General features: G+C 50.6%; 1 protein-coding gene and 1 pseudogene across 2 annotated transcripts; one reads left to right on the top strand and one right to left on the bottom strand.

The window, feature by feature from the left end:
- Window positions 1–1,787: 1,787 nt before the first annotated feature.
- Window positions 1,788–17,336, top strand: Rgs14 (regulator of G protein signaling 14). Of its 2 annotated transcripts, none has more exons than XM_078049137.1 (15): window positions 1,788–1,814; window positions 1,939–2,164; window positions 10,272–10,450; window positions 10,803–10,895; window positions 10,988–11,131; window positions 11,548–11,691; window positions 11,822–11,933; window positions 12,368–12,480; window positions 12,940–13,143; window positions 15,374–15,450; window positions 15,690–15,816; window positions 15,904–15,985; window positions 16,093–16,139; window positions 16,221–16,335; window positions 16,609–17,336. In XM_078049137.1, exons 1-15 carry the CDS (start codon window positions 1,803–1,805, stop codon window positions 16,809–16,811), a joined length of 1,878 nt encoding a protein of 625 aa, XP_077905263.1. In that variant the 5' UTR covers window positions 1,788–1,802; the 3' UTR covers window positions 16,812–17,336. The 2 variants fall into 2 exon arrangements, with proteins under 2 accessions (XP_077905263.1, XP_040128671.1); XM_040272737.2 differs by lacking the exon at window positions 1,788–1,814 and adding an exon at window positions 10,061–10,082 and having other exon boundaries at window positions 1,974–2,164.
- LOC101966055 (transmembrane protein 126A pseudogene) lies at window positions 7,179–7,682 on the bottom strand (annotated as a pseudogene).
- Window positions 17,337–26,173: the final 8,837 nt, after the last annotated feature.

Genomic DNA, 26,173 nt, shown 5'->3' with positions numbered 1-26,173 from the left:
TACACAAACCAAGTCTGACTGAATCCCTCTGACTGGATGAACTGAAGCAAGATGTTTGGAAAGAATCTAGTGTATTAACTAGGGTCACGCTAGTTGCTATAACAAACATACCCTAATGTGTACAATGGTCAAGGAAGTTTGTTTCTGGAGAGCTGTCATAGCTGTCCAGAGCTGATATTCCAGGTCGATGGATGGCATCCTTCATGAGCTAGTGCACAGACATCACTTCTTCCTTCTGACTCCCCAATCCCCTAGAGCCTCATTGTCTATATACACCCAGTTAAAAGAGAAAGAGAATGGAGGGCACACACCTACTTCTTCAAAGCCTGGCCCAGAAATGGCACATATCATTCCATTCCCTTAATTGGTGGGAATTGGTCACATGGTCACAAGTACCTATAAGGGGTCCTGGGAAGTTGAGATTAGCCATGTGCCAGGGAGGAACAGGACATGAATGTGTAGTGAGAAGTGACTCAGTTTCTGTCACAGCAGAGTTCAGGTGACAGCCCTAGAAGGGGACAGTGGGGCAGAGATAGATTATGGAGCAGGGAATGTGCCTTGTCTCTATAAAAGAAATATCCCAAACCAGAGTGGTAAGTGACTTGAGGTCTCTAAGTAAGCTCACACTTAGAGTAAAATATAAGTCCAAGTAATGGGGACATGCATGTATAAGTAGGAGGCAAACTGAGGACTCTGGTTAAAGCACCTGAATCTATCTGGGGCTGGGTCAGGGCTGAGGGTAGGGGTCACCTTCAGCCACCAGTACTTGCTGTGAACTGAATGTTTGTGTCTCCCCACCCCTGCAATATTCATATGTTAAAACAATAACCTCTAGTGCAGTGGTATTTGGAGATGTTGGAAATGAGGGCTTGCGAGGTAACTAAGCTGTGAGTAGGAATCTCTTATGATGGTGTTAGCACCCCTGTGAAAAGAGACGGCAGAGAACGTGCTTCCTTTTCTCTGTTCTTTCACTTGAGGACGTAACAAAAAGACAGCCATCTGCAAACCAGGAAAGGGGACTTCATCAGACACCAGATCTGCCAGCATCTTGACCATCCCAACCTCCAGCATTGTGAGAAATGAGTGTTTGTTGTTTAAGCCACACAGCCCATGGTATTTTTCTTACAGAAACCTAAGATGAGACAGTCCTACAACCAAGACAGGATTTCTATGCGAATGAAAATGAATGCACATGGCCTTCAGCATAGATGTACCTGCTCTGTTCTCTTACCCAGGTAGGTGAGATGCACATACCTGGTTACATATGTCACTGGTGATATATGGGCCTGTATGCAGGAATGCCTGTCCCATGTGCCTATCCAAGGAACAGTGAGTGTCTATGACTGAACACCCAGGTGTCATTTATTAGGGAAAGCCCAAGTGTTTATAATATGTACACCTGTGTGGTCTGTGTGTGCATGACCATGAACACAAGATGTCTACTGTCTGCGCAACTGGGCTCATGCATGAGATGAGAGCCTGTAAGTGTCTGAAATGAGGAGTGGTAAATCTGCATGTGCACATAGCGGGGCAGGGATACTGTGCATGCACACTGCTGGCACACAGTAGGTATGATATACGGGTGTGCTGAGCAAAGTACACATGTGGATATGCAGGACCCAGGGCACATGTAAGCATGTCCACAGGAACCCATGCCAGGTACACAGGTGCCAAATGTGTGACCATGCACTCTGTGTGCTCACACAGAATCTTGGAGCTCCCAGGGCTGAGCCAGACCAGGCGGGGCTCCTCCTTGGGTTCCGGACTGGGAGGCCTCTGCTGTGTATTGGTGCCTGTGTAGGATGCTGCCAAGGGTGTGTTGGCAATGTGTGTGTGTGCATGAACGTGTGTGTGTGTGTGTGTGTGTGTGTGTGTGTGTGTAGGAAGAGGCGTTCGCTCTCTTAGACCTTGCTTCTCTCTGTGGTTTGGTTTCTATAGAGACACTTCCTGTGGCAGAAAAAAAGAGGTAGTGAGCTGGTGTTTCAGGATGTGAGGGCCCGGAGGAACAGAGCCGGGCTCTCTCTGACGCCTGCCTGCCACTGTGCAAGCTCTGGCCGGCACTGCCCACAGTCCCCATGGTGGGCGGCCCCCGCAGCAGGGACCTGTGATCAGCAGCGGCATGCCAGGGAAGCCCAAGCACCTGGGCGTCCCCAACGGGCGCATGGTGAGTGCCGGCTATGGGCCAGGGCCACAAGGAGGGGGTGGGCACACCCAGGGTGGAGCCCAGGAGGCACACCCAACAGGGCCAAGTAAGAGTCCATGGGCTACCAGCAGGTGGGCGAAGCTGGGACAAACAGTTGCAGGCAGTGGACCTGGTGCCCTTGCTCCGGGACCCTTCTAGATGGCCCTGCTAGGAGCCTGGTGTGAGACCAAGGCAGGGTGGGCAAAGGCTTCTGGTCCAGCATGCAGGTCAGGGTGCTGCTCCCTTACCTGCTACTGGTGTGGCCCCACCAGGAGCAGCTTGCACCTCAGGCTAGCAGAGAGACCTGACATGCCCCTGGCCACTGCCCACCTCTGCCGTGGCCCCCACTTCTCACTCAGTCCCTGCCCTCCCCTCCTCACTCCATGCCCAGGTACCCAAGGTCAGGTTAGGGGCAGCCCCTACTGGGTCACTGCTCTCCAACTTCCCCTGCTCTGAAAGCTTTCTTCCCAAACTAATTTTCTTGGGGCAGCCTCGGATGGGTCTGCAAGGTCAGGCCAGGTTGGACAGCTTCTGCCTGTCCTGTTCTGGGGCTTTCAGGAAGGGTGGGGGTAGCTGAGGATTAGGATGCCTCTGGCTGCAGCTGCCCCATCCCTTATACCCTCTATCAAGCTGCTCACCCCATCAGAATTGCCTTCAAAGGTTCTGGCTCTTTTCATTCATTCAGCAGAGGGGGCAGGCTGCTTTGAACCTCCTTTTCTCCCCTGATTCTGGCTAACTTAAAAGAGTCCTACCCCCAACAACTCCAGGAAGGCCAGATAGTGTGCAGCACCCCCAAACTGGACCCTAGTTTAGTACAATAGGACAAATTCAGTAGATCTGGAATGACCTGGGTTTCAGTTTTAGCTCTGTTGCCCCTTACTGGCAGAGGTCCTCTCTGACCCTCAGTTTCCTTATCTGTAAAATGAGGAGCCTGAAATGTATCACAGTCTTGTTGATATGACTAAGTAGAATGATGAACATGAGGTCCTTGATCCATTGCAAGAGCAGGGCAAATGTCAATCCAATGCTCCCTACATTTTTAGCCCCTCTTCAAGGCTCTCCTGCCTCATCAACAAGCTGAACCACCTCCCAAGCTCCACCCCTGCCTCCAGTTTCTAAGATCTGTCTCCATCTCTCCTTCCTGCATCCCTTTTTTGTTTATCTCCAGGCTAGCTGGGTGGGAGACAGAAAAATCCTCCAAAGCTAGCTCGACTGCACTTCACTATCTTTACCACCACCCAAACTTTGTGAGAGTTCAAGGACCATGGGGCCTTGCACTTCTAGCCCAGGGGCATGATGGTTTGCTCAACCTTCCCCCAGTGTCCAGGCTACAAAACCACAGAGCAGCAGTCCCAGGCCCAGCTCAGAAGGGCAGCTGGATTGATGTTTTGGAACAGTGCCCAGAACTGCAGGGCAGCACGCGGGGCCCAAGGATAGACCCAGCCTCTGTCCCTCCAGTGCCATGCATGGCTGCTCTACCCAAAAGTCATTCAGAATAGGGAGGTGTCCCCAAGCTCTGTCCCCAGTCCAGTCAATATCCTGGCTCTTTGTAGAGGCTGTCACACACAGGGTACCTTCATCCTTCCTGAACTCCCTCTGTCAGCTCTTGGAATCCCCAGGGTCACAGATTGGCTGCTGGCTGGCCACTGGGCAGCTTTTTGAGGCTGTGCTTGCCTGGGGGAGGGAGGGGTGGACAGGCATGGGCAACTGGGCAGGGATGGGGATGGAGAGGCACCTGTTGGCCAGGCGTCTGGTTCCCTCCAAAAGTTACATCCCAAGGGAAGCTCAGAGGAATGAAAAATGTGCCCAGGTCAACTGTCGAGTAGAAGGGTCAGATCTGGACCCGTCCCCTCAACATTGCCTGGCTCAGATCCTCCCCTCTGCCTGCCGCCACCCCCATCCTTCGTCATCCCCTGCTGATGCAGCTTCAGCTCTCAGCCTTGTCTTTCTGTCACTCAGCTTGTCAGGGAGTTGCAATGAAACTGTCACTTAGAGATGGCTCTTAGCCCCCTCCCAGGAATATCTCCATGCACCCCAGCTGCCACTTCATTTGGGAACTCTTGCTCACTCAACCTTCCTCGGGGTCTGCTGTGCGCTGCCCCTTCTGCGAGGCACTTAAGACTGGAGCCAAGGGCCCTTGTTCTGCCCCAAACATCTCTCAGTCTGGCAAGGCACCAAGACATGGGTAAATCAATACTGAAATAAAATTCAGCTTTGCGTTCGAGCTGCAGGTCAGGGATAGGGAAAGGCTGAGGGGGACCTGGCAGGAAGAACTGAACTTCTCCACTAACTTCATGCCAGAGAGAAGATGGTCCCCAAAGCCAGAAGGAGAAATGGCATAGAGAGAAGCCTGCATGCGGGCAAACAGAGTGGGCATAGATGGACATGGACCAAGGGGAGGCTTCAGGTGAAGCCTGGCGAGGGGGAGTTATCACATTCTGTCACATCAGGGGGACCTGGTTAGCGTTCCCCTCCTGCCAAGGAGATTTTACCTCATAAATCTCATGCATCTCTTTCTGTGTTCCTGGTGTCCAGCCTAAGGACAAGTGCTCCAGTGCAGGATGGCCGTAGAGAGGGGCCAATGCTGGGGGTCAGCTAACAGGGCTGGCTTAGGACAAAGGGAACAGGCAACCAGGGTTGTGTGTAGACATCCCCAGAAAGACTCTCAGAGCATCCGTTTTCTCAAGGATGAAATGAGACCATGGTAGAGGTGTCTAGGACAGAAGATGTCAGTAAATCACCCTCCCTTTTAGATCTGACCCCTTCACAGGTCATACATAGGTCAAGAGGAACCACGGGCCTTTACCCCTCCTGAGCCTCCCAGCACCCCTGTTCACAGAGGGAAGCAGTGTAGGAAAGAACTCAGGTTCCAGAGGTAGACAACTTGGGATCTAATATCAGCTCTGCCTCTTCCCACCTCTGATTTCTTTGGTCCTCAGTTTCCTCATCTTTAAAATGGGGGCAACAATACCTGCTGCAGAGATAAATTTACACATTCTTACATGAATGGAGTGAGAACACAGGTGTGAACTGCCAAAGGGTGCCTGTCACACAGTTGGAGCTCAGGAAATTTGGAACCTCATCCTCACTTTAGTATCCCTCAGGTGCCATCCGGTCCCTGAGGCCTGCTTCCTAAGATCAAAGTACGGCAAACTGCAGCCCAACTGTGGTCAAGGGTGTCACTGGTCACCACACCCTTCCTCACCCTGTCTTCCCCTTTTCTTCCATTCACTCACCACTTCTCCTCCAGCAGGCAGAGGCCAGTGAGCGGTGAGGGAGTCCAGCCCTGCTCAACAAGACTTCCCCAGGCCTACTAGCCTGTGCAGCTCAAAGCACTGGCCTGGAGGAATTTGCACCCCACTTTGCCACGGGATGCGACTTTACCAAAACACACCTGTTGATTTCACATCCAGGGCCTCATTTAACCTTCACAGCAGCCTGGGGAAGTTGGGAATGCCAAGCCCCCTGCTACCCAGGAGGAAACTGAGGGTTAGGCAAGAGAAGTTACTTGGTACTTGCCCTGCCATGGCAAAGCTGGAATTGAACTCTGTCCCTACTCCATCCCAGCTCTAGATTTCTGTCCCTATACCTGCTCAGTCCCAACTGTGCTGTCAACAGCTAGTGAGGCAAAAGGGGCTCCATATGAAGAACTTCAGGGGGCAGAGGCGGATGCTGGGGCTTCCAGTGACTGGCATGAAGTGGGATGAAGGAAATGCCTGGGCCACAGCCCTAAGGGCTGCTTGGGACTCTGTCAAAGAGGGTGTCTTTGGAGAGGAGGGTTCAGATGGGTTCCCTCTCCTTAACCAGGCCCACCCCCCAGGAGCTATCAGATGCACAGGGAAGAGAGACCCACACCTGGGGACAGGGGCCCAAGGCCAGGCCAGAAGGTCAGTTCTGAGGAACTGGTATTTAATGATGACTGAGGTCAATGGGCAGGGATCTAGGAACATTTGGGGGCGTGTGGAGAAGCAGCTACTCAGACAGAGAAAACAGCAAAGTAGGAAGCAGGAGTGGGTAGGGGTGTGGAGAAAATAGAAAAGTTTCATCAAGTGTAGGGTGGAGGTGAGGGGGAGGGAAACAGGGAGGCTGGAGGGTTCTTAGTCAGGCCCAGGTAGGGTTTTAACTGTACCTTGGCACCTGTTGCAAGACTTAGGAGGGTCAGGGTGGGCCGGGTCCCAGAATGGGACCATGGGGAGGGGCGGGGCCTGGAGAGCTCCGCTTAAGGGCACAGACCATCTATTGAATTTAATGTAGAAATGAAACCTCTGAGAGCTGAACCCAGGGAGCGTGGGCTGCTCTGGACTCACACCTTTTGCCCCTTTTGCTGAGTCTGTGATTCCTGGCCCTTGCAAAGGAGAGGGCTCCTCGCAAAGGAGAGGCTGAGAAGTTGGGGAGCAGGATAGAGGCTGGGGGTGTCGAGAAGCGCAAGACCAGGCAGCCCTGGTGGAGTGGAGTGGGAGGGCGATGACTCCAGGAGGACTGGGGGAGGGCGGCCTCCCTGGGAAGGAAGAGAGAAGGCAGGTGCGGGATGTTGAAGCGGCCAGAAAGGCAAAAAGCAGGCTGGAAAGAGACCTTGCAGTGGGGTGGGCAAGCGCTTCCACGTGTCCCTGCTGTCACCTGCCTTCCGTCCCCAGGAGTTAGAGCTTTCTCCCCCAACTGTAGGTAGCACTGACATTCTTTGCGGGAGATGACTCTGATGATGCGGGTCACCTGGGGGAGTGGAGAGGCAGGGTACGCGAGGGCGGGGCTGGGGAGGGTTGCAGGGCGTGGTGTGCCCAGGAGCGAGTCCCACGCTCTGTGCAAACTTTGTCTCCTGCTCAGCAACTTCTTTTCTTTTTTTCTTTCTTTCTTTCTTTCTTTTTTTTTTTATTATTTTTTGCATTACTCTGCCATTTTCTTTCTTTTTTTTTTTTTTTACTCTTTACAATTTCATTTTTAAATGCACATTTGCTAAAATCAGTGGATTTCTAGGTGAAGTTCAGGTACTGAAGGGCCTTTATCTAGAATCAAGGTATGCTGCAAACATAGTCTGAAGTAAAATGGGAAATAACATCTTTCTGAAGACAGGCTTAGAAGTTTTAATCCAGTAAATTAAGGTGTTTCCTTTCTCTGGTAGCAAGGCTGATTGATACCTGGCTGCTGGGCCACCATTTACAGGTATAGCCAGGAAAACAGGGTACAGACCTCCTAAAAAACAAACCCCAAGTCACGGTACAGGTTTCACAATTCAAATCACAAAACCTTTGAAAGATGCATTCCCTGCCAAAACTGGGAGCACTGCCATTGGTAAACCAGCCGCTATTCAGGCCTGTGTTCCATGTAAGTCCCGTCAAAAAAGTCTGTCTTGCTATTAGCCACAGGCAGCAGCATTAAGTCCAACATTTGGAGATCCATGTTCAGGTAGATTCCTTTCTGCTTCTGGTAGTTGTTCAATTTTGCTGGCTATGATATCAAAACTTGAGTTTCCCTTGGGAGAATCATGTGGTTTATGGTTTTCCATCTTAACCCCGTTGCTGTCCTCCAACAGCAGGTGCTTTTACAGTTCTTCCTCTAACTCGCTGGGGCTTAAGCTACCACCTTTACTCTGTTCCTCCCAGTGCAGCCATCTTTGGCTGACACCAGCAACTTCTTACTCCAAGCATAAGATGGGAGAAGGGGCTCAGGGAGGAGTTCAAAGTCATAAAACTAGAAAAGGGCAGCATCAGGCATCAACAATAATTATAATGTTCTTTGAACATTTATTACCTTCCAGATAATCTGTTGAGCTCTTTATGTCTATTTAACTTATTAAATGGAAACAACCCTTTAAAGTCACCCCATTTTTAAAGAGGAAGAAAATAAGGCACACAGAGGTTTATTATTATTATTATTATTATTATTTTAATATTTATTTTTCAGTTTTCGGTGGACACAACATCTTTATTTTAATTTATGTGGTGCTGAGGATCGAACCCAGTGCCCCGCGCATGCCCAGGCGAGCGCACCACCACTTGAGCCACATCCCCAGCCCAATTTATTATTTTTAACAAGGTTACAGAGCATACATTTGAATTCAGGCTGACTGGGGCAATGTCTACCTTCCATTGCTTTCAAAGCAATGTAGATGTATCACACTGGCCCAAAAGCCTCTGAGTGCTGTGAGTTCCTTCTAGGGAAGATGGTGGCAGTTCAGTGCCAGTCAGAGTTGCTGTGCTGGGAAGAAACTCGGAACACTTGGCACATCACGGTCTTAAGAGAAGACAGAAAGTTGGGTTTGTACATAAAATCTCTCAATTTTTAAGTGTGAAAAAATCCTTTAAACTTAGAAAGAAAGAAAGTTCTGGGAACAGTATAATAATAAGATTTGGCTTACAGATGGCTACTCAGTGACCTGGGTGTTATTGTGGTGGAAGCCAGCAATAAAGGAAACAGGGCAGGGGAGACTTCCTGGGGGAAATGTCCCCAGGCCTGTTTCCAATGGGAATGGAAATAAGAAATAGGTGATGGAAGCTCTTGTGACAGGTCCTAATAAAAATGTAGGAGGTGAGAAGGAGGGAGGAATTAGGGATGACTCAGGTGATGGAAAGAAAGACAGGGAATGTAGGGAAGCTGATTCAGTACTTTGTTTTGGTGGAAGCAGGGGGGCTTCCATTTGGATTGGCTGAGTTTGAATGGCTCACTTGGTAGAAATGTTAGCAGGAAGTTAGCTACATATGGTTGGAGCTGGAGATCTGGGAGAAGGCTGGGGTGGCCAAAGAGCCAGGACAGAGCTAGAGAAGGGTAGAGGTCACGCTATATGGATAGGAGATCACGAGGAATCCAGGGAGCTGATAGGAAGGTAGGAAAGGAACCTAAAGAAACTCAACAGTGGGGCTGGGATTGTGGCTAAGCAGTAGAGCGCTTGCCTAGCACGGACGGGACCCGGGTTCAATCCTCAGCACCGCATAAAAATGAAAGGCATTGTGTTGTGTCCATCTACACCTAAAAATAAATAAATAAATATTTATATATAAAAAAGAAACTTAACAGTTTTGAGAGGAAGATTTTTTTGTTTCACTAATGATTAGGATTCCCAGAGATGTCAGTTCATGTGTGTTGTGGGGGATGGTGGAGTTGGCCTGTACAGCAGTGCTAGCTATAGTGTGACCCAGTGGCATTAGCATTATCCGGGAGCTAATTAGAAATGGAGAGCCTCAGGCCCCCACCCTGGATCTACTGAACTTCTGACAGCGGGTACCTCCTGGACATTCTATGCTAAAGTTTAAGATCCAATGTTCTAATCTATAGAAATAGCACCCCATGCCTTGCCCAAGGTGGGATGGGACCTGTGGTAGACCCTGCACCTCAAGAGGAAACAGTTGTAATAACAGATCATTGACTAGAGAGACCTCTCCTTCCTCCAAGACAACAGCAAGTATTGATAAAGCCTTTCATGTGCTTGCCACTAGTGGTTCTATATGCCATAAATATATTAAACTGATTCAGATGCTCACAACAGCCCCAGGAAGGAAGTTACTATTCTTAGCATCATCCCTTATTTACAGATAGAGGTCAACAAGTGAATTGATTCACCCAAAGTCACACAGCTAGTAAGTGGCAGAGACAGGATTAAAGTTGCTATGCACACTTGGGCTCATCCATCAAGGGCTGGGAGAAGATAGAACCAGGGGCCACCAAGAGTTAACTGGCATAAGTCCCAGCATACAGTGTTTGGCGCATGATGGAAAATAAACCTGGGCAGACTGAGCAAAACCCTGACCAAGCAGTGACTGGCTGGAGACACCCAGCACGACTCTCCAGGTAGCGGAAAACGCAGTTCTATCTCCCAGGAGGTCGGAACTGTCCCTTGGAATTCCTCATTGGGCTCTGCTCTGATTTTCTACCTTGGGTCTCTTCTAGGTTCAGGCTGTCTCAGATGGAGGTAAGTGACAGACTGTGGAGACCTGGCTAGGGGGCAGAGGGGAGGGAGGTGGAAGTGAGTGGGGATACTCTGCCACTTGAGGTTTTTCCAAGAAGGTATCTCTTGAGTAGATGCCTACCTGGAGGTGGGGTGGGGCCTGGGACCAGGGAAGGAAGCCGGCCTTACCCCAACTTGTCTATCCCTCTGCAGAGCTGAGCAGCACAGCGGGGTCCCAGGGACAGGGTGAGGGCAGAGGCAGCTCCCTCAGCATCCACAGCCTCCCCAGTGGCCCCAGCAGCCCCTTCCCCACTGAGGAGCAGCCTGTGGCCAGCTGGGCCCTATCCTTCGAGCGGCTGCTGCAAGACCCACTGGGCCTGGCTTACTTCACGGTAAGTTCTGGGATGGGGTGAGATGGGAAGGGCAGATGGCAGATGCTTCTGCAGGAGGAGGGGCAGGAATCGTGGGAGAGGGCATGGATGGAACTTTAGGTTGGTTAGAGTGGGGCTCCTCTCTCTCCTCTCCACCATCTAGCCTTTCTTTGGCACCCTCCCTCCTCTCCCAGCTGGGAATTCTGTTTTCATCTCTGCTTCTTATTTTCTCGGTGTGCCTCCGGATCTGCAGCCATCTGTCTGTCTGGCCCTATCTGTCTGGCTGGTCTCTTGGCCCTGTGTCTGTCCTAGTCACTTTGAACAACATCTCCCAGTCTGTGCCTGACTGCCTCCCCCTTTCTCCTCCTCCCAGGAGTTCCTGAAGAAGGAGTTCAGCGCGGAAAACGTGACTTTCTGGAAGGCCTGCGAGCGCTTCCAGCAGATCCCAGCCAGCGACACCCAGCAGGTGGGCTGGGGGAAAAGGGAGCTGGGTCAGAGGGGTGGGGCCCGGATCTGGGCCTTGTCCCCTGAACTTCTTCCCCTGTCCTCCTCCCCCAGCTAGCCCAGGAAGCCCGCAACATCTACCAGGAGTTTCTATCCAGCCAGGCATTGAGTCCCGTGAATATCGACCGGCAGGCCTGGCTCGGCGAGGAGGTGCTGGCCCAACCCCGGCCGGATATGTTTCGGGCACAGCAGCTTCAGGTGAGCGGTGTCAAGGGGCGCGGCCTGCGCTGAGAGGGCGTGGCCTTGGAAGGAGACAAATGGGGAGGGGCGAGGTCAGATGCAGGGGAGGAGCCTAAGCCGCGGTGTGGAGGGGGCAAACTTGGATGCGGAGCTAGAGCCAAAAGCAGGGGTCTGCGAGTGGTACCCAAGGACCGGCTGAGGGCGGAGCCTACCTGAGTTGGGGGGGGGGCAGACCCTGGAGGTGGACTTCTGGAACTGAGAAGCTGGGAAGAGTTAATGGGTGTACCTGTCTGAGTGCCCAGAAGCTTGGGTGTGCATACCTCTGTTCCTCGGTTGGGGGCGAAGCCTGCCTGAGAGCGGGACCTGGGACCAGGAGGGGCGTGGAGACCCACCTACCCAGCCCCGTGCTTACTTTCGGCACGTTTGTCTGGTAGATCTTCAACTTGATGAAGTTCGACAGCTACGCCCGCTTTGTCAAATCTCCGCTATACCGCGAGTGCCTCCTGGCCGAGGCGGAGGGGCGCCCCCTGCGAGACCCTGGCTCCTCGCGCCTCGGCAGCCCAGACACCACGAGGAAGGTGAGGATGAGGGGCGGTGGGAGGCTGGGTTCCCAGCGGACTCTCTTCAAGAGGGAACACCGCTGAGAGCAGATCTGCGCGTGTGAGCCCGTGAATTGGATGCGCGCTGGGGCCTTCCCTGTACCCGCAGAAGCCGAAATTGAAACCTGGGAAGTCGCTGCCTTTGGGCGTGGAGGAGCTGGGGCACCTGCCACTAGCTGAGGGTCCTGGTGGCCGCCCGCTCCGCAAGTCTTTCCGTAAAGGTGAGAGCAGGAGCGGGTCCTAGAGAAGGGGTGGGGGAGTTTGGGCAAGTTTTGGGAATGTCCTCTTCCTCCTTCTTGGCCCACTAACAATCAGTAAGTCAGAAACAAAGAAACAAAATAACAATTAAAAAAAAAAAGAAAAGAAAAGAGGAAGGAAGGAAGGAAGGAAGGAAGGAGAAAGAAAAAGAAAAGGAAAGAAAAGAAAAAGAAAGAGATGCAGGTCCCTGAGACCACCTCTTTCCCCGGGTGGTTTGTTCCCATACTAATCCCCAGAAGTTAGGGAGACCTTCATAGCAATAATTCCAGCGACCCACACCACATTGGGCCCCTGCAAGATAGCTCCAAACAAGGTCCTCAAGTGGGGAAGCGGCTTCAGCAGAGGAATGGATGAAGGGAAGGGCTGCTATTCCAGCTTATCGCTCCAATTCCCCTAGAGCTATCTGGAGGAGTCGCAAACTCAGCCTTACGCCGAGAGTCTCAGGGCTCCCTCAATTCCTCCGCCAGTCTGGACCTCGGCTTCCTTGCCTTTGTCAGCAGCAAATCTGAGGTAAGTTGACTGCTGGGGGAAGTGGAGTGCGGTACAGGTTAGCACCATTATGCAGAGGTCCTTTATGTGATTCCTGTCGTTCCCAGTTAATGTTCCCACTTCCATTCCTGACTTGCCCTGCAAAGCTAATCCCTCCTCCTCCTTCATTTCTCCCTGTCCTCACGGGAGAGGTCTTCATGGTCCCCATTCTTGTCATGGGTGCATATCCTCAGCTGGCAGATGTGTGTGCATGTGTGGGTGCCCAGGTGAACACAGCATATATTTGTGTTAATGGGTGTACCTGTCTTTGAGTGCCCACAAGCTTGGGTGTGCATGCCTCTGTTCCTTTAGGAGGATGCCTCTTAGCTGCCTCCAGGTGTGTCCTGGCTTGTGTGTATGCCCTGGTGAGCTTACCTGTCTCTGTGTCTGCATAACTTGCATGTGTACAAACAACTTTCCCCAATTCCTGCCCACAATCAGAGCCACCGGAAGAGCCTTGGGAGCACCGAGGGAGACAGTGAAAGCCGGCCAGGGAAGTACTGCTGTGTGTACCTGCCTGATGGCACAGCATCCTTGACCTTGGCCCGACCTGGCCTCACTATCCGCGACATGCTGGCAGGCATCTGTGAGAAACGAGGCCTCTCTCTACCTGACATCAAGGTCTACCTGGTGGGCAACGAGCAGGTGTGAACCTGATCTGGCCTGACCCCAACTCAATTCCCAATTCACTAAACCAAACCCTAATTCTAACCCCATTCCCTATCACCACGCTCTTTCTAACTTCATCCTGTACCACAACCCTACCTATCCCATGCCAACTCCAAATTGACCCCAGTACCAATATTTCACTTAAACTTGAACATCCACCCATGTTCCACAAAAAGCCTATTTCCCTCCATGCCATCCTGGTTCCAACTACTGTGATGGGTCAGGGAGGTAAAGCCCGGAGAAGTCACTGCTAGATCTGAGATCCCCTGGCTTGACTCCCACCATTCAGACTGTCATTCACACAGGCCCACCTCTGAAATTGCCAGTTGGGGAGAAGCCTCACCTCCTCTGCCACTTGGGGCATCCAATTGCACCTAACCTCTGAACAACTTTCCTTCTTTTTTGAATATTAATTTTTTAGTTATGGTTGGACACAATACCTTTATTTTACTTACTCATTTTTATGTGGTGCTGAGGATCGAACCCAGGGCCTCACACGTGCTAGGCATGCAGTCTACCGCTGAGCCACAACCCCAGCCCTGAACAACTTTCCTTTAAGTGCAAATTAGCATTAAGCTTTAAAGAGGAGCCTAGGGGAAAATTTGCTTTAAACAAAACCACCCAGGTTTGGCTTGGTAGTACATGCCTGTAATCCCAGCAGCTCCGGAAGCTAAGGCAGGAGGATCTCAAGTTCAAAGCCAGCCTCAGCAAAAGCAAGGCCCTAAGCAACTCAATGAGACCCTGTCTCTAAATAAATTACAATAAAGCGCTTCGGATGTGGTTCAGTGGTCAAATGCCAGGGGATCCAATCCCTGCCTGGAACCAAAAACAAAACAAAAGCAAAAAAATATATATATATCCAGTGAGGGAGGAGAAGGAACAATGCTGCATTCCAGGGGACAATCAATTTACCTAGTAGCCAAGTCCCAAAAGCCCTGGTAAGGTAGAGGAGCTGAGGGACCAAACCCAGGTTCTGCCCTCCAGGCTCACAGGCGGGGGGGTGAGCCAGGTCAGAGATGACTAGGAGGAGGAATCAAACCTCCAGAAGGAGTCTCTTGGGGGCAAGTTGGTATTTCTGGCCAGGGTCTGGGAGGCTTCATGGAAGAGGCAGCAATTGATGAGGATGGGGAAGAGTTTGCCTGATAGCTGTGAGGGACGACCTTCCAGGCAGATGAAAGAGCTTAAGTAAAGGTCTGGAGGTCGATTCTTGCAGGCACCTTCAGGAACCTGGAGTGCAGGGCTCTGAGGGCAACAGTAGGAGGCACTCTGCCCACTCTGATCTCAGTCCACCAGAGCAGCTGCCAGTAGCCCAGATGGGTTTTCATGCCAGCTAAATATAACTTTGCCACCCACACTCCACCTGTCCCTGCCACACAGCACAGGCCTACTGTCTGGGAGAGGCTGTCCCCCTCCCTCCCACACTCCCCACCCCTGGGCTGGCATAGGCAGTGAGGCCTCTGGGTGTGGTAATCACTAGAGTTACTATTTATGTACCTACTGTGTGCTGGGCACTGTGCCAGATGCTTTACATCTTTGGTCTCATAGCAGTTTTGTGAGATAGGGGGTTTTTGTTTGTTTGTTTGTTTGTGAGGAGGCAAGAACCATCCTTAATATTTTTGTTTTGTGATACTAGGGATCAAACTCAGGGCCCCACACATGCTAGGCTATCACTCTACAACTGAGCTTTATCCCCAGCCCAAGAAATGCCCTTAGTAAGGAGGGAATGGAGACAAGCAAACAAGTGTTTAAAAGGGGACAAAGCTAACCAAAGGTGTGTGGTGAGGGATGAAAGGTATCCTGCTGTTCTGGTTGACTTTTGCATGACAAGGGGGCAGCTGTCCAAGGGACAGATCCTGTCCTGCCCTAGTAAGGGCAGACTAGTGATCCAGGACCTGTCTACCTCTTACCAAAGCATCTCGGTTATTATTTAATGTCCACAGCATCCCTGTTTCCCATAACCTTTCTGAGCATCCTCCAGAATACTTGCCACTCTTCTCCTTGGCCTTGACCTTATCAGTCTCCAGCTCCAGCCTGTCCAAGTTACTCCATCTGCCTCCATATAGTTCTGTTACCTATGGGCCCTTCTCTCTTATCGTTGGGGAGCCACAGTGAGGTCAGAGGAGGAAATAAAGGTGGTTCCCCAAGACCCCCCCGGGATGGCTCAGGGTTGGGGGAGGGACCCTTAGAACCTGACTGGCATCTGCAGAAGGCCCTCGTCCTGGATCAGGATTGCACTGTGCTGGCGGACCAGGAAGTGCGGCTGGAGAACAGGATCACTTTCGAGTGAGTGTCCAGCCCCCAGGCCAGGTCTCTGGTCCTAACATCGTTTCAAGCCTGGTTCTGGTCTATTGGTCTCCCTGACTTCTCTTGGGCTCCGCCCCCTTGTGATAGAAGCCCCACCCTTGTCTAAAGCCCCACCCCAAGCCAGTTTTACCCTGACCATTCAAAGAGGCCAGTTTCGGGAGGGCTACGGGAGAGAGGGTTTGGCTGCCCGGCCCTCTGCAGCCAAGGGTCCTGTGCAGGCTTGAGCTGGCAGCACTAGAGCGCGTGGTGCGAATCTCAGCCAAGCCCACCAAGCGGCTGGAGGAGGCGCTGCTCCCCATCCTGGCAAAGCACGGCCTGAGCCTAGAACAGGTGGAACTGCACCGGGTGAGCAGTGGGGCCTGTGACCCGGGCGGGGGCAGTACTGTGGGGAGCGAGTTTCCTGTCCCTGGAGCTGCTGACCTCTCCCCACAGGCAGGAGAGAAGCAGCCAATGGATCTGGGGAAGCTAGTGAGCTCAGTGGCGGCCCAGAGACTGGTTTTGGATGCTCCTCCAGGTAAGGGGACCAAGGCCCTGGGGCTTGATCAACTGGTATGGCTCCGGCCTAGAAGGAAGAGGGTCTAGTAGAGATGCAAACTCCAACAGTGGCTCTCACTGTCACAGGTGGAAAGATCCGTGAAACCCGAAACACATCCCCCTGCCACAGCCAGGTGAGCAAACACCCAGGGTGCCATCTTCCATCTGCTACTTTTTGTCTCCCAAGTTGTGGCTCTGACCTCACATTTTTGTAGGGATGTCCTCCTAGAGCCCAGGAAAAGGCTTCTCATCCCTCTCCAACGTCCCCCAGTTCACTGGCAGAGGCACCTAGTAGTTCCACTGGGAAACGGCAAACTTGTGATATTGAAGGTACTTTGGGGGGAATGGAGGAACCTGGAGACCAGAGGGACTAGAGAAGTAGGGCTAGGGACTATTAAGGGTGGCATCAGAGAGGACTGAGCTAAGACAGGGGACTGAGTACCACTGAGGTTGAAGCAGGAGGGCTGGGGGCCTAGGAGTTGGGACCAGCAGGGCCATTGGTGCTGATTAGGGAGACTGTGGCCACAGTGAGACAGCAGGACTGAGGTGGGTTCACATAAGCAGCTCTGTGAAAGAGGGCCTGCTGACTGTGGCTGCTCCCAGGCCTGGTGGAGCTGCTGAACCGGGTGCAGAGCAGTGGGGCCCATGACCAGAGGGGCCTTCTTCGAAAAGAAGACCTAGTGCTTCCAGAATTTCTGCAGCTGCCTGTTCAAGGGCCCAGCTCCCAGAAGGCCCCACCACAAACTGAATCATCTGTCCAGCCCAAGGAGGGGCCCTCAGACTCTACTGTCCACCCAGCCCTCTGACACCTGTGTAAGAGTCCAGGCTGGCTGCATGGCGCCTGGCGGGCCAAGCATGTTATGAGTCCGCTTTGCATGCCCTGTCTGTGCCATGGGTGTCCCTGGCCTCTTCCTGCTATGGGCAGGCCCAAGCAAGAAGAGCCAGGAGTGGGTAGAAAGGAGACTCAGAGGAGCCATACCCACAGCTGCCATTACCTGGTCTCTCACAGGCTCATTCAACCATCTTTTGCAGCCAGGTCACTGGGGGGGAGGTGGGTATGGCCCCTTGGTGTGGTTGTGCCCAACACAGAGGGATGGCGTTGGCAGTGCCAGCCTCCCCAGCCTGTGCCAAGTTTCAGCAGTGGGAAAAAGGAGGGGCTGGCCCCTTCTTAGGGAGTTGGTATAAGTGAGGCCTGGGGGTGCAGGTGGGCAGCCCCTTCCTCCACCTGCATAGACTCTACTGTACATATGGATTTTGCAGTTGGCTTGGGGCAGCTGGGTTTGTCCTGGATGTATGATATTGTTATTATAATAATAATTATTATTATTCTACCATGAGGTGTGTTCCTTGTGTGCCAGTCTGCCTTATGCACACACACCCCACCACCACCCCCAACTAACCACAATGCCTCTGTTACCAAGGTCAGTGCCAGGAAGTTCTTGGGGACTCAGGATGTACCTCCTGACTTCCTGTTTTCAGAATCTCTCTTCCTGACTGCAAATAATATGGGGGTGGGGGTGCATGTGTGTGTGTGAGAGAGAGAGAAATAAAAGAGAGATCCCTCCCTTCACAGCTGTGATTCGACTATCATCCAGCTGTTCCATGGTCTCTGTGGATCTGAATATGTCATTCTGGTTGCTGTTCTCTGCTTCAATTTGGGACACAATGTATTTCTACGCACGCACCTGGGGGCTCCCTTAAGTGCATCAAAGGCCTGTCTTGGGGTCATTGGCTATGGGGAGGCAGAATCTCACCTTTGCCTGCTTTGGCTGGGTGGTCTTCTCTGTTTCCCTCCTGGAAATAGGGAGGACCTCCTGGAGAGGGGGCCCCCAGCTTTCAGGGAGAGAATTGAGGCTTGGTCCCAGATGAGAGAGGTCAGTGCTTCCACAGGGGAAGCAAGGAAACTTGAGGGAGCGTCTCCTGAGGGGTGAGAGGAATCCTTCCTGACTCAAACAGGTCAGGCTGTGTTTACTGTCTCTGCCAGGAACTTCCTCTATATTCTCCCTTCTCATCTAACTGGTTCCTCTTCATCCTTAAAAATTATGGGACAGATCATGGGCTTTGCTGGACCACCCTGACTTCCTCTGGGGACTTCAGCCCTCTGCCCCCTCAGCCCATTTTATCTAGCTGGTTTAACTAGGTCCCCAGACTGCTGGGAGGGGCTGATGATCATGCCTGGCCAGTCAGACACTCCATTTCCCTGGCCAATCAGAGTTTGTTGAGGGGTGGTTCCTTAACCATGGTGTTCCAGTCAGAATTCCAACCTGGGTCATTTTCTACTATCCCCTGGGGATTTGTAGGAAGGACCTACAGGAAGAGACTCTGCATGCAAATGAAGCCAACACTGGAGAGCAGGAGAAAAGATGGAAGGAGAGTCCTGACATAGTTCACAACAACGTTCACTATGCCTGAAATCAATCAACCACCCCTAGACTTTCTCCTTAGAAACCAAATGTCTGTGTGTGTGTGTGTGTGTGTGTGTGTGTGTGTGTGTACTGGAGATTGAACCCAGGGGTGCTTAACCACTGAGCTATATCCCCAGCTCTTTTTTATACTTTATTTTGAGACAGGGTCTTACTAAGTTGCTTAGGCCCTTGCTCAGTTGCTGAGGCTGGCTTTGAACTCTCGATCCTCCCGCCTCAGCCTCCTGAGCCACTGGGACTACAGGTGTACGCCATTGCAACAGCTGTGAATTGGGTTTCTAAGACCTGCAACCACAAAAACGCTACTTCATTGACAATCCCAGCAATCTCATTCTCAGCAAAGTGTGCAGGGACAACAGGGCATGTGGGATTCTGGCAGGGGATTGTATAGCACTAGGGTCACTATGTGAGGACAGGGATGGGAGTAGGGAGACAAAGTCCTATCCATTCTCTAACCAGCCACAGACCTTCTGCCAAACTTCCTGGGATGTGGATCTTTTCCTGCGTGGAAAGAGACTCCCTTCTTTGTGCCCCAGTATAGCTAGATGGGGGTACCAGGTAATTGATAGGCTATCTCTCCAAAGTTGGCTGACCTTGCAGGTCAAACCTACCCTTAACCCAATCCTAAACCTCTGCAGATGCAACCATGGTGCCTGTTACTCTTTAGGGACCAATGGGATTGCCCCATGGGAAAGCGGTCATGGGTCAGGTAGAAGATTCCCCCATAGAAGTTAACTTCTCTGGGGGTGTGATAGTGCACACCTATAATCTTAGCAACTTGGGAGGCTAAGGCAGAAGGATTCCAAGTTCAAAGCCAACCTCAGCAACTAAGGGAGGCCTTGAGCAACTTACTGAGACCCTGTCTTTTTTTTTCCTTTTTCTTTTTTTTAGTTGGATACAATATCATCTTTATTTTATTTATTTTTATGTGGTGCTGAAGATCGAACCCAGGGCCTCGCATGTGCTAGGCGAGCGCTCTACTGCTGAGCCACAACCTCAGCAAGATCCTGTCTTAAAATAAAACACAAAAAGGGCTGAAGATATGGTTCAGTGGTTAAGCACCCCTGGGTTCAATCCCTGGCACCACCCCCCAAAAGTTAGCCCCTGAAGGAGAGGAGTGCACAGTTACTGAGGTCCCCAAGTTAGATATATTCCATCATTTTTGTCTTCACAACAAACAATGCAGGAGGGGAAGTGACTAGCCCAGGATGCTGCAAAGAATTGTCACTGGTGCTTCACTAGCACTCAGGCTGCCTGATGCAGGGACACAGGCCAGGGAGGGCTTGGGCCATGTAGAAGCCCTTGGTGAGGAGCCAGGGCCCTTTGTGGGGAGGTACATTGGTACAGCTACTCTGGGCAGTGATTTGGGAGTTTCTGCTACGAATTTAAAACAGCATGTGACCCCTAGCAATGTCACTAGAGAATCATTCTGGGCATGAGCAGGCCAGATCCTGCAGGGTTACCTGTGACCCAAAATTTGGCAAACAACCAAATGTTGGTGAGATGTAGGGATAATAAAACACACTGTGGCATGTTCATGTTCTACAATACCACACAGCAGGTAAAGAATTAGGTACAGTATGTCCTAATGTGGAAAACTCTCTAAGACATTTTATTGTTCCATGAAATAAAGCAGAACAACGCATATGGCAAGATACCTGTCTTAATCTATTTTCTATTCCTATAAGTTAATACCACAGACTGGGTAATTTATAAAGAATAGAGGTATGTTGGGTTGGGAGTATGACTCAGTGGTAGAACATGTGCATATGCTGATTTCAATTCTCCACACCAGAAAATTAATTGATTAAAACAAATTAAAATAGAGGTATATTTAGCTCACTGTTCTAGAAGCCAGGAATTCTAGAAGCATGGTGCTGGCATCTGGTGAGGGTCTTCTTGCTGAATCATAACATGGTGAAGTACATCACATGGTGAGACAGAGCAAGCTAGCCTAAGAGCTGGCTTTCATAACAAAACAATTCCCCAGATAACACAGTAATCCATTAATCCATGAGTGAATTAATCCACTAATGAAGGCAAGTCCTTGATGACCCAGTCATCTTCCAAGGGTCCCACTTTTCAGCACTGCTGCACTGGAGTCCAAGCTCCCAACACATGAGCTTCTAGGGGACACATTTAAACCATAGTAATGCCTTTACATAAACCACAGACAAGAACCAGCCTACAAGTGCACAGAAAGGAGAGTGGATGTTCTAGATGTATATACACCAAACTAACAAGGAGACAGAGAGGAGACTAGGATTGGTCAAAGGAGACTTTCACCTTAGATTTAATTTTTTAAAGGATGCATTTAACAAATAAATTTAATACTGTGAAGAACTCCCTAAGGAACCTTCTTTGTCACTGCTAGCCCAGTGATGCAGCAGTGGGCTGGTGCTCCACGGGGCAGCCATCCTTACCTACAAGGGTGAGCACACATTACACTTGACGGGCTCTGGCCTGGTAGTCAGGTGACTCTGGATTCTGAGGGTTGTGGGAGCTGGAGTTCATTTCCACAGGGAAACAGAGGCCCAGGTGGGGAGGCTGGCTTCTGGTGGGTTACATTGAATCAGATGGAGCCCAGGACAGACACAGGGCCAAGAGCCACGGAACTCCAGGGGGTGCTGTTCACATTCCTGATAGTCCTGGTGGGGACAGGAAATTCTGGGAACGTGCATGTACAGATAGATGTGTCCCAGGGATACCTGTGACCATCTTAGTATCTGTATCCTGAGAACTGGCTTGAGGGTAGAGCAGAGACAAAAAGCAAAAGGAACACTGTAGAACCGGTATCCAAGTTCAGCCTAGGGTGCCGGCTGGCAGGTTGAAGTTGTGGCTGGTGAAGATGAGTGGATGGGAATAATCCCAGTGGGATTTGTCAAGTTCCTACCAGATTTCTGAGGACTGAAGGATCCCAGACCCATACCAAAACCTGGAGCCCAGAATATAGAATTGGAGCTTAGAACTTGGAGCCTAAAGCCTGAAACTGGGGCATGGAGCCCAGAACCCAGAACCAGGAGCTGAGGGCCTGAAGTCTAGAACCTGGAGTCAGCAATCTGGAATTGGAGACTGGAGCCCAGAACCTGGAGCCCAGGGCCTAGAACCAGAACCCCAACTTGACATCCAAAAGCTTGACACTAGAACTAGCAGACTGGAACTCAGATCCCAAAGCCCAGAATCCAAAGCTTGGACCTAAGAATTCAGAACTCAGAGCCTAGAGCTCCACTCCCAGAAGTAGAATTAGAGTAGATTTCAGAATGTGGAGCTAAGCTCCAGGCCAAACACATAGAACCCAGGACCTGAAGTCCAAAGCCAGAACCTAACTACCAGAGTATGGGACTATTATCTGATTGCATGCTCTCTGTGCTGACCATCCTGTCCAGAACCTCACTCTCTGGCCTGGACCCTGAGGTCAGCATGAAGGATATAAGGTTGGAGCCCATGAGGAAGGGAGCCACAGGGAAAAGGTGAGTTCTGAGAAAAGTTCAAAGCAGCCTCAGCTTTTTTGGCCACAGACTTTGACCTTGTCCATAAATAAGTGACCAAGGCCTTGGCCCAACAGGATTAATAATTATACAGGGTGCTTATCCCCTAAACAGGAATGGGGCACCCTCAGGTCAGCAATCCCAGCCCTGGGCCCAGGAAGAGCCTTGGTTTCCCCAACTGGAAAACAGAAAATGTCTCAGGGCCCTGCCTGCTCTGGGTTGGCATTGGGAAGCTCAAATTGAAATCTAGGTTCTCCTAGAGAGGACAAAGTCCAGAATACCAGAGGAGGGACTGCTGTGTTCCCCAGAGAGAGGAGGCAGGTGGTCCCTCTCTTTTATCAGCCAGCCTGCTGGTGAGAACTGTCGCCTTGACCACAGATATGGAAGGAATGTGTCCATGGCATAAGCAATGCACACTCACAACAGTATTCATGTGCAATCGTGGTGGTCTTAATCCTGGGATGAAGTGACCACTGCCCTCTTCCCATGTACAGCACTGTGTTACCCAGAGTACGACTCAGATTTTTTTTTTTTTTTTAGTTGTTGATAGATCTTTATTTTATTTATATTTGGTGCTGAGGATCGAACCCAGTACTTCACACATGCCAGGCAAGTGCGCTTCAGCTGAGCCCCAGCCCCAGCCCCAGGGCTTGGATGTTTATTGAACTAATGCTCGTGAGAAGAGGCAGGAACTCTCAAACTATGTCGATGGAGAACCCTGTTGTGAGACTAGCGAGACAGAATGTTCTCGAATGTTGATTTTTCTTCCCTAGATCGTCCTCAAACTTTAGATCCTGCAGGAAACTCACATGCCACAAACTGTGAGTATTTAAGGAGCAAATTGATCTTAACAGAGAATTGCAGAATCGCTGGTCGTGCCAACTTCCACAGCCTGCTCTGTTCCTGGACGCGCACACTTGTTCTTGGGACTGTTCTCTGCCTCTGTTCATGCCATTCCTGGGAAAATCGTTTTCATTGGCGGGATGAAATTCAATATGTGTGTCAGCCTCTCACATTCGCGCTGGCCATGTTGTTGTCATTCGCTCACACCTGTTCCTACCCAAACCATGGCAGCTAGCTCCTCCCCTAGGATGGCTCTCCTAGGTCAGATGGGCCCCTGGTTGCTAAATCCACTCTGTTCTCAGATTACCTGAAGTCTCAGCAGCATTTGACCCAGCTGAGCAGCGCTGTCTCTCAAAACACGTCAACACTGGCATTTGGGGATCTGCTATTCTGCTCTTCTAATTGCTAGTCGTCCTCTTAATCTCCTTTACTCTACCTCCCTTAAATATAAGTGCACCTCTAGCCTCAGGCCTGGGCCCCTGCTGTCCTCTCTATACACATTCTCCCTGGGTGTGAGTTCCTGGGCACAGCCTGAGGCCAACAAGGTGGTCAGGAAGCCAAGTCACACTGCTCCTCCTGGGCTTTGACAAGATGCTGGGTATATTTTATTATTTATTTATTTATTTATTTATAATTTTTTTATACCTTTATTTCATTTATTGATCCTTATGTGGTGCTGAGCATCGAACCCAGGGCCTTGCATGTGCTAGGCGAGCGCTGTACCACTGAGCCACAACCCCAGCCCCTATTTTTAATTTTTTTTTGGTACTAGGGATTGAACCCAAGGGTGTTCAATCACTGAGCCACATCCCAGCCCTTTCTATTTTTTATTTTGATACAGGGTCTCACTAAGTTGCCCAGGGTCTTGCTAAATTGCTAATCCTCCTGCTTTAGCTTGCTGAGCTGCTGGGATTACAGGCATGTGCCACTATGCCTGGGTAACATGCTAGTTTTTATGCTAAGCATTTGTCAGGGGCAGGTTTTTTTTTTTTTAAGTTATGGAGTTTTAAAAATATTTATTTTTTAGTTGTAAGTAGACATCTTCATTTTATTTTTATGTAGTACTGAAGATCGAACCCAGTGCCTCACGTGTATTAGGTGCGCTAGGCGAGCACTCTACCACTGAGCCGGAGCCCCCAGGGACAGGTTTTTAAAAGGAAAGCATGTGGCATGATTAACTTTGGATTTTTGAAAGGTCACTGGAGGCTTTTTTTAGAGAAACAATTGAGGGGCAGCCAGGGCAGATGCAGGCAGAACATTTGGGAGGGCATTGCAATCCCTCAGGGAAGATGACGGTGGCTCGTCCAGGGAGGTCACCACAGAGATGTCCAGCAGCGAGAGGATCGAATCGGGGAGCTCCTAGAGAAGTAAAATTGGGAGAATAAGGGAAGGATTGGAGGCCAAGAGGAGGAGGAGGAGAAGCAAGCATCCAGGATGCCTTCCTGGTGTCTGGCTTCCATGGATGGGCCGAGTGCTGCACAGGAAGATCAGGAACGCAAAAGAGGCCCAGGATGGGGCGAGGTGCTCAGTGTCTCAGACCCGCAGAGCCAACTGCTCGTGCCAGAGGCCCTTCCAACACAGCCTGTACAGATGCATCTTGGCATCTTCTCCCCAAAATGGCTCCCCCTAGGTACCTCTTCCCAATGTGAGATACCCCCAGTCAGCCAGGATCTGAGCCCAAAGAGGCTCTTGGGAGGCGGTGGCCAGAGTCCTGGTGCACAGACAGAGTGGGAGCTACCATCAAAGGAATACACAGACTCTGTCACCAACCTTGGGGAAGTCAGGCAGCGGGGACAGAGGGACTGAGATGAGATGCTTCAGGGCTGGATTGGAGCCACTTTCTCTGCTGATTTCAGGAGTTCTGAAAGCCACTGTGGTCAGTTCCAAAGTTCCATTGCCCTAGGAAAATGCCTTTGGAAGTGGTGGCTGGATGGGTTCACAGCATTTGGGAATTATATCTCTTAGGATACATTTAATCAATAATTGTCTGCCCCACTAAGCCCCAAGCTCCATGACGACTGGGAATGTAGACTTCAAAATGTAAAAAATCATAACCTTATTTATTTATTTTTTGAGAGAGAGAGAGAGAGAGAGAGAGAGAGAGAGAGAATTGTTAGTATTTATTTTTTAGTTTTCGGCGGACACAACATCTTTGTTGGTATGTGGTGCTGAGGATCGAACCTGGGCCACACACATGCCAGGCGAGGGCGCTACCACTTGAGCCACATCCCCAGCCCCTCATAACCTTATTTTAATAAGAAGAGGAAGAACCCTAGTTCATCAGGAGCATTTTGGATGTGACTGCTCCTGCTCAGGGTTTGACCCAAGCAGGACAAGGGAGAACAGGTCATGTGAACAAGGGTCACTGGTTTTGCCATGCAGGGCTTCTCAGGCCCAGAGAGCCTCCAGAACCATGCTTATATAGACTTTGAGCCCAAGGATAGAGTTTGGATCTTAAATATCCTCCTGTCACTAGCCTGTGGAGCTGTTGGGGTAGTAGCAACCTCAGTAGGAAGGGCCTAAAGGAAGGAATTAGGTTACTGGGGGTGGGGTATGCCGCTGAGAGGGATATTGGGATCACAGCCCCTTCCCGTTGGTTTCTTTTCTTACTAGCTACTGTGAGTTTGAACAGACCTCCTCTATCATGTACTCCCACCTTGATGACCAGAACCACCTAGGCCCAAAGCAACAGGGCCAACTGACCACAAACTAAAATCTCTGAAACCATGAATTAAAATAAATCTTTCCTCCTTTTCAGTTGTTTGGCTCAGGTATCTGTCCCGGCCACAGAAAACTCACAGTTGGAGAGGTAATACTGCAAGAGCTCAGTAACAAATGTATCTCAACATGATTCAGGAATGATTACGTCTGACTTGACACCGCTCCCACTTGCACACGAACTCCAACCTTACCCAAATCATGCCCTCCAGCCTGAAAAGGTGCTATGACACACAAAATTTTACTAAGTAAATCAGAGTTCATGATGGAATGTGAAATAATCATTAAAAATAACATCTGGCCAGGCATGCTGGTGTGTGCCTATAGTCCCAGCTACTCAGATGACTGAGGCAGGAGGATCACTGGAGCCCAGGCGTTCAGGGCCAATCTGGGCAACATATCCAGATCCTTTCTACAAAAAAAAAAAAAAGAAAAGAAAGAAAAGAAAAGAAAGAAAGAAAGAAAGAAAGGCATTGTGCAAGGCCTGGGTTCAATTGTCTGTCAGCACTGAAAAAAAAAAATTCCAATCCCATCAGCACCTCCACCTCCCCTACCCTATACCCCTGTGCATTCTGTGTGCTAAACTGTCATTTTGTGGTCGAGAACAGATCCAAATCTGGGCTGGCTTGTTCTCTGCTCCTGGTCACTTCACAGAAAGTTAGTGGATGACTGCTGTGCTCAGACTATCAATTAAAT

This window comes from Ictidomys tridecemlineatus, chromosome 1 (genome assembly GCF_052094955.1).
Source record: "Ictidomys tridecemlineatus isolate mIctTri1 chromosome 1, mIctTri1.hap1, whole genome shotgun sequence".
Taxonomy (NCBI): domain Eukaryota; kingdom Metazoa; phylum Chordata; class Mammalia; order Rodentia; family Sciuridae; genus Ictidomys; species Ictidomys tridecemlineatus.
Note: the sequence above shows the minus strand (reverse complement) of the source record. Positions and strands in the feature narration are given on the sequence as shown.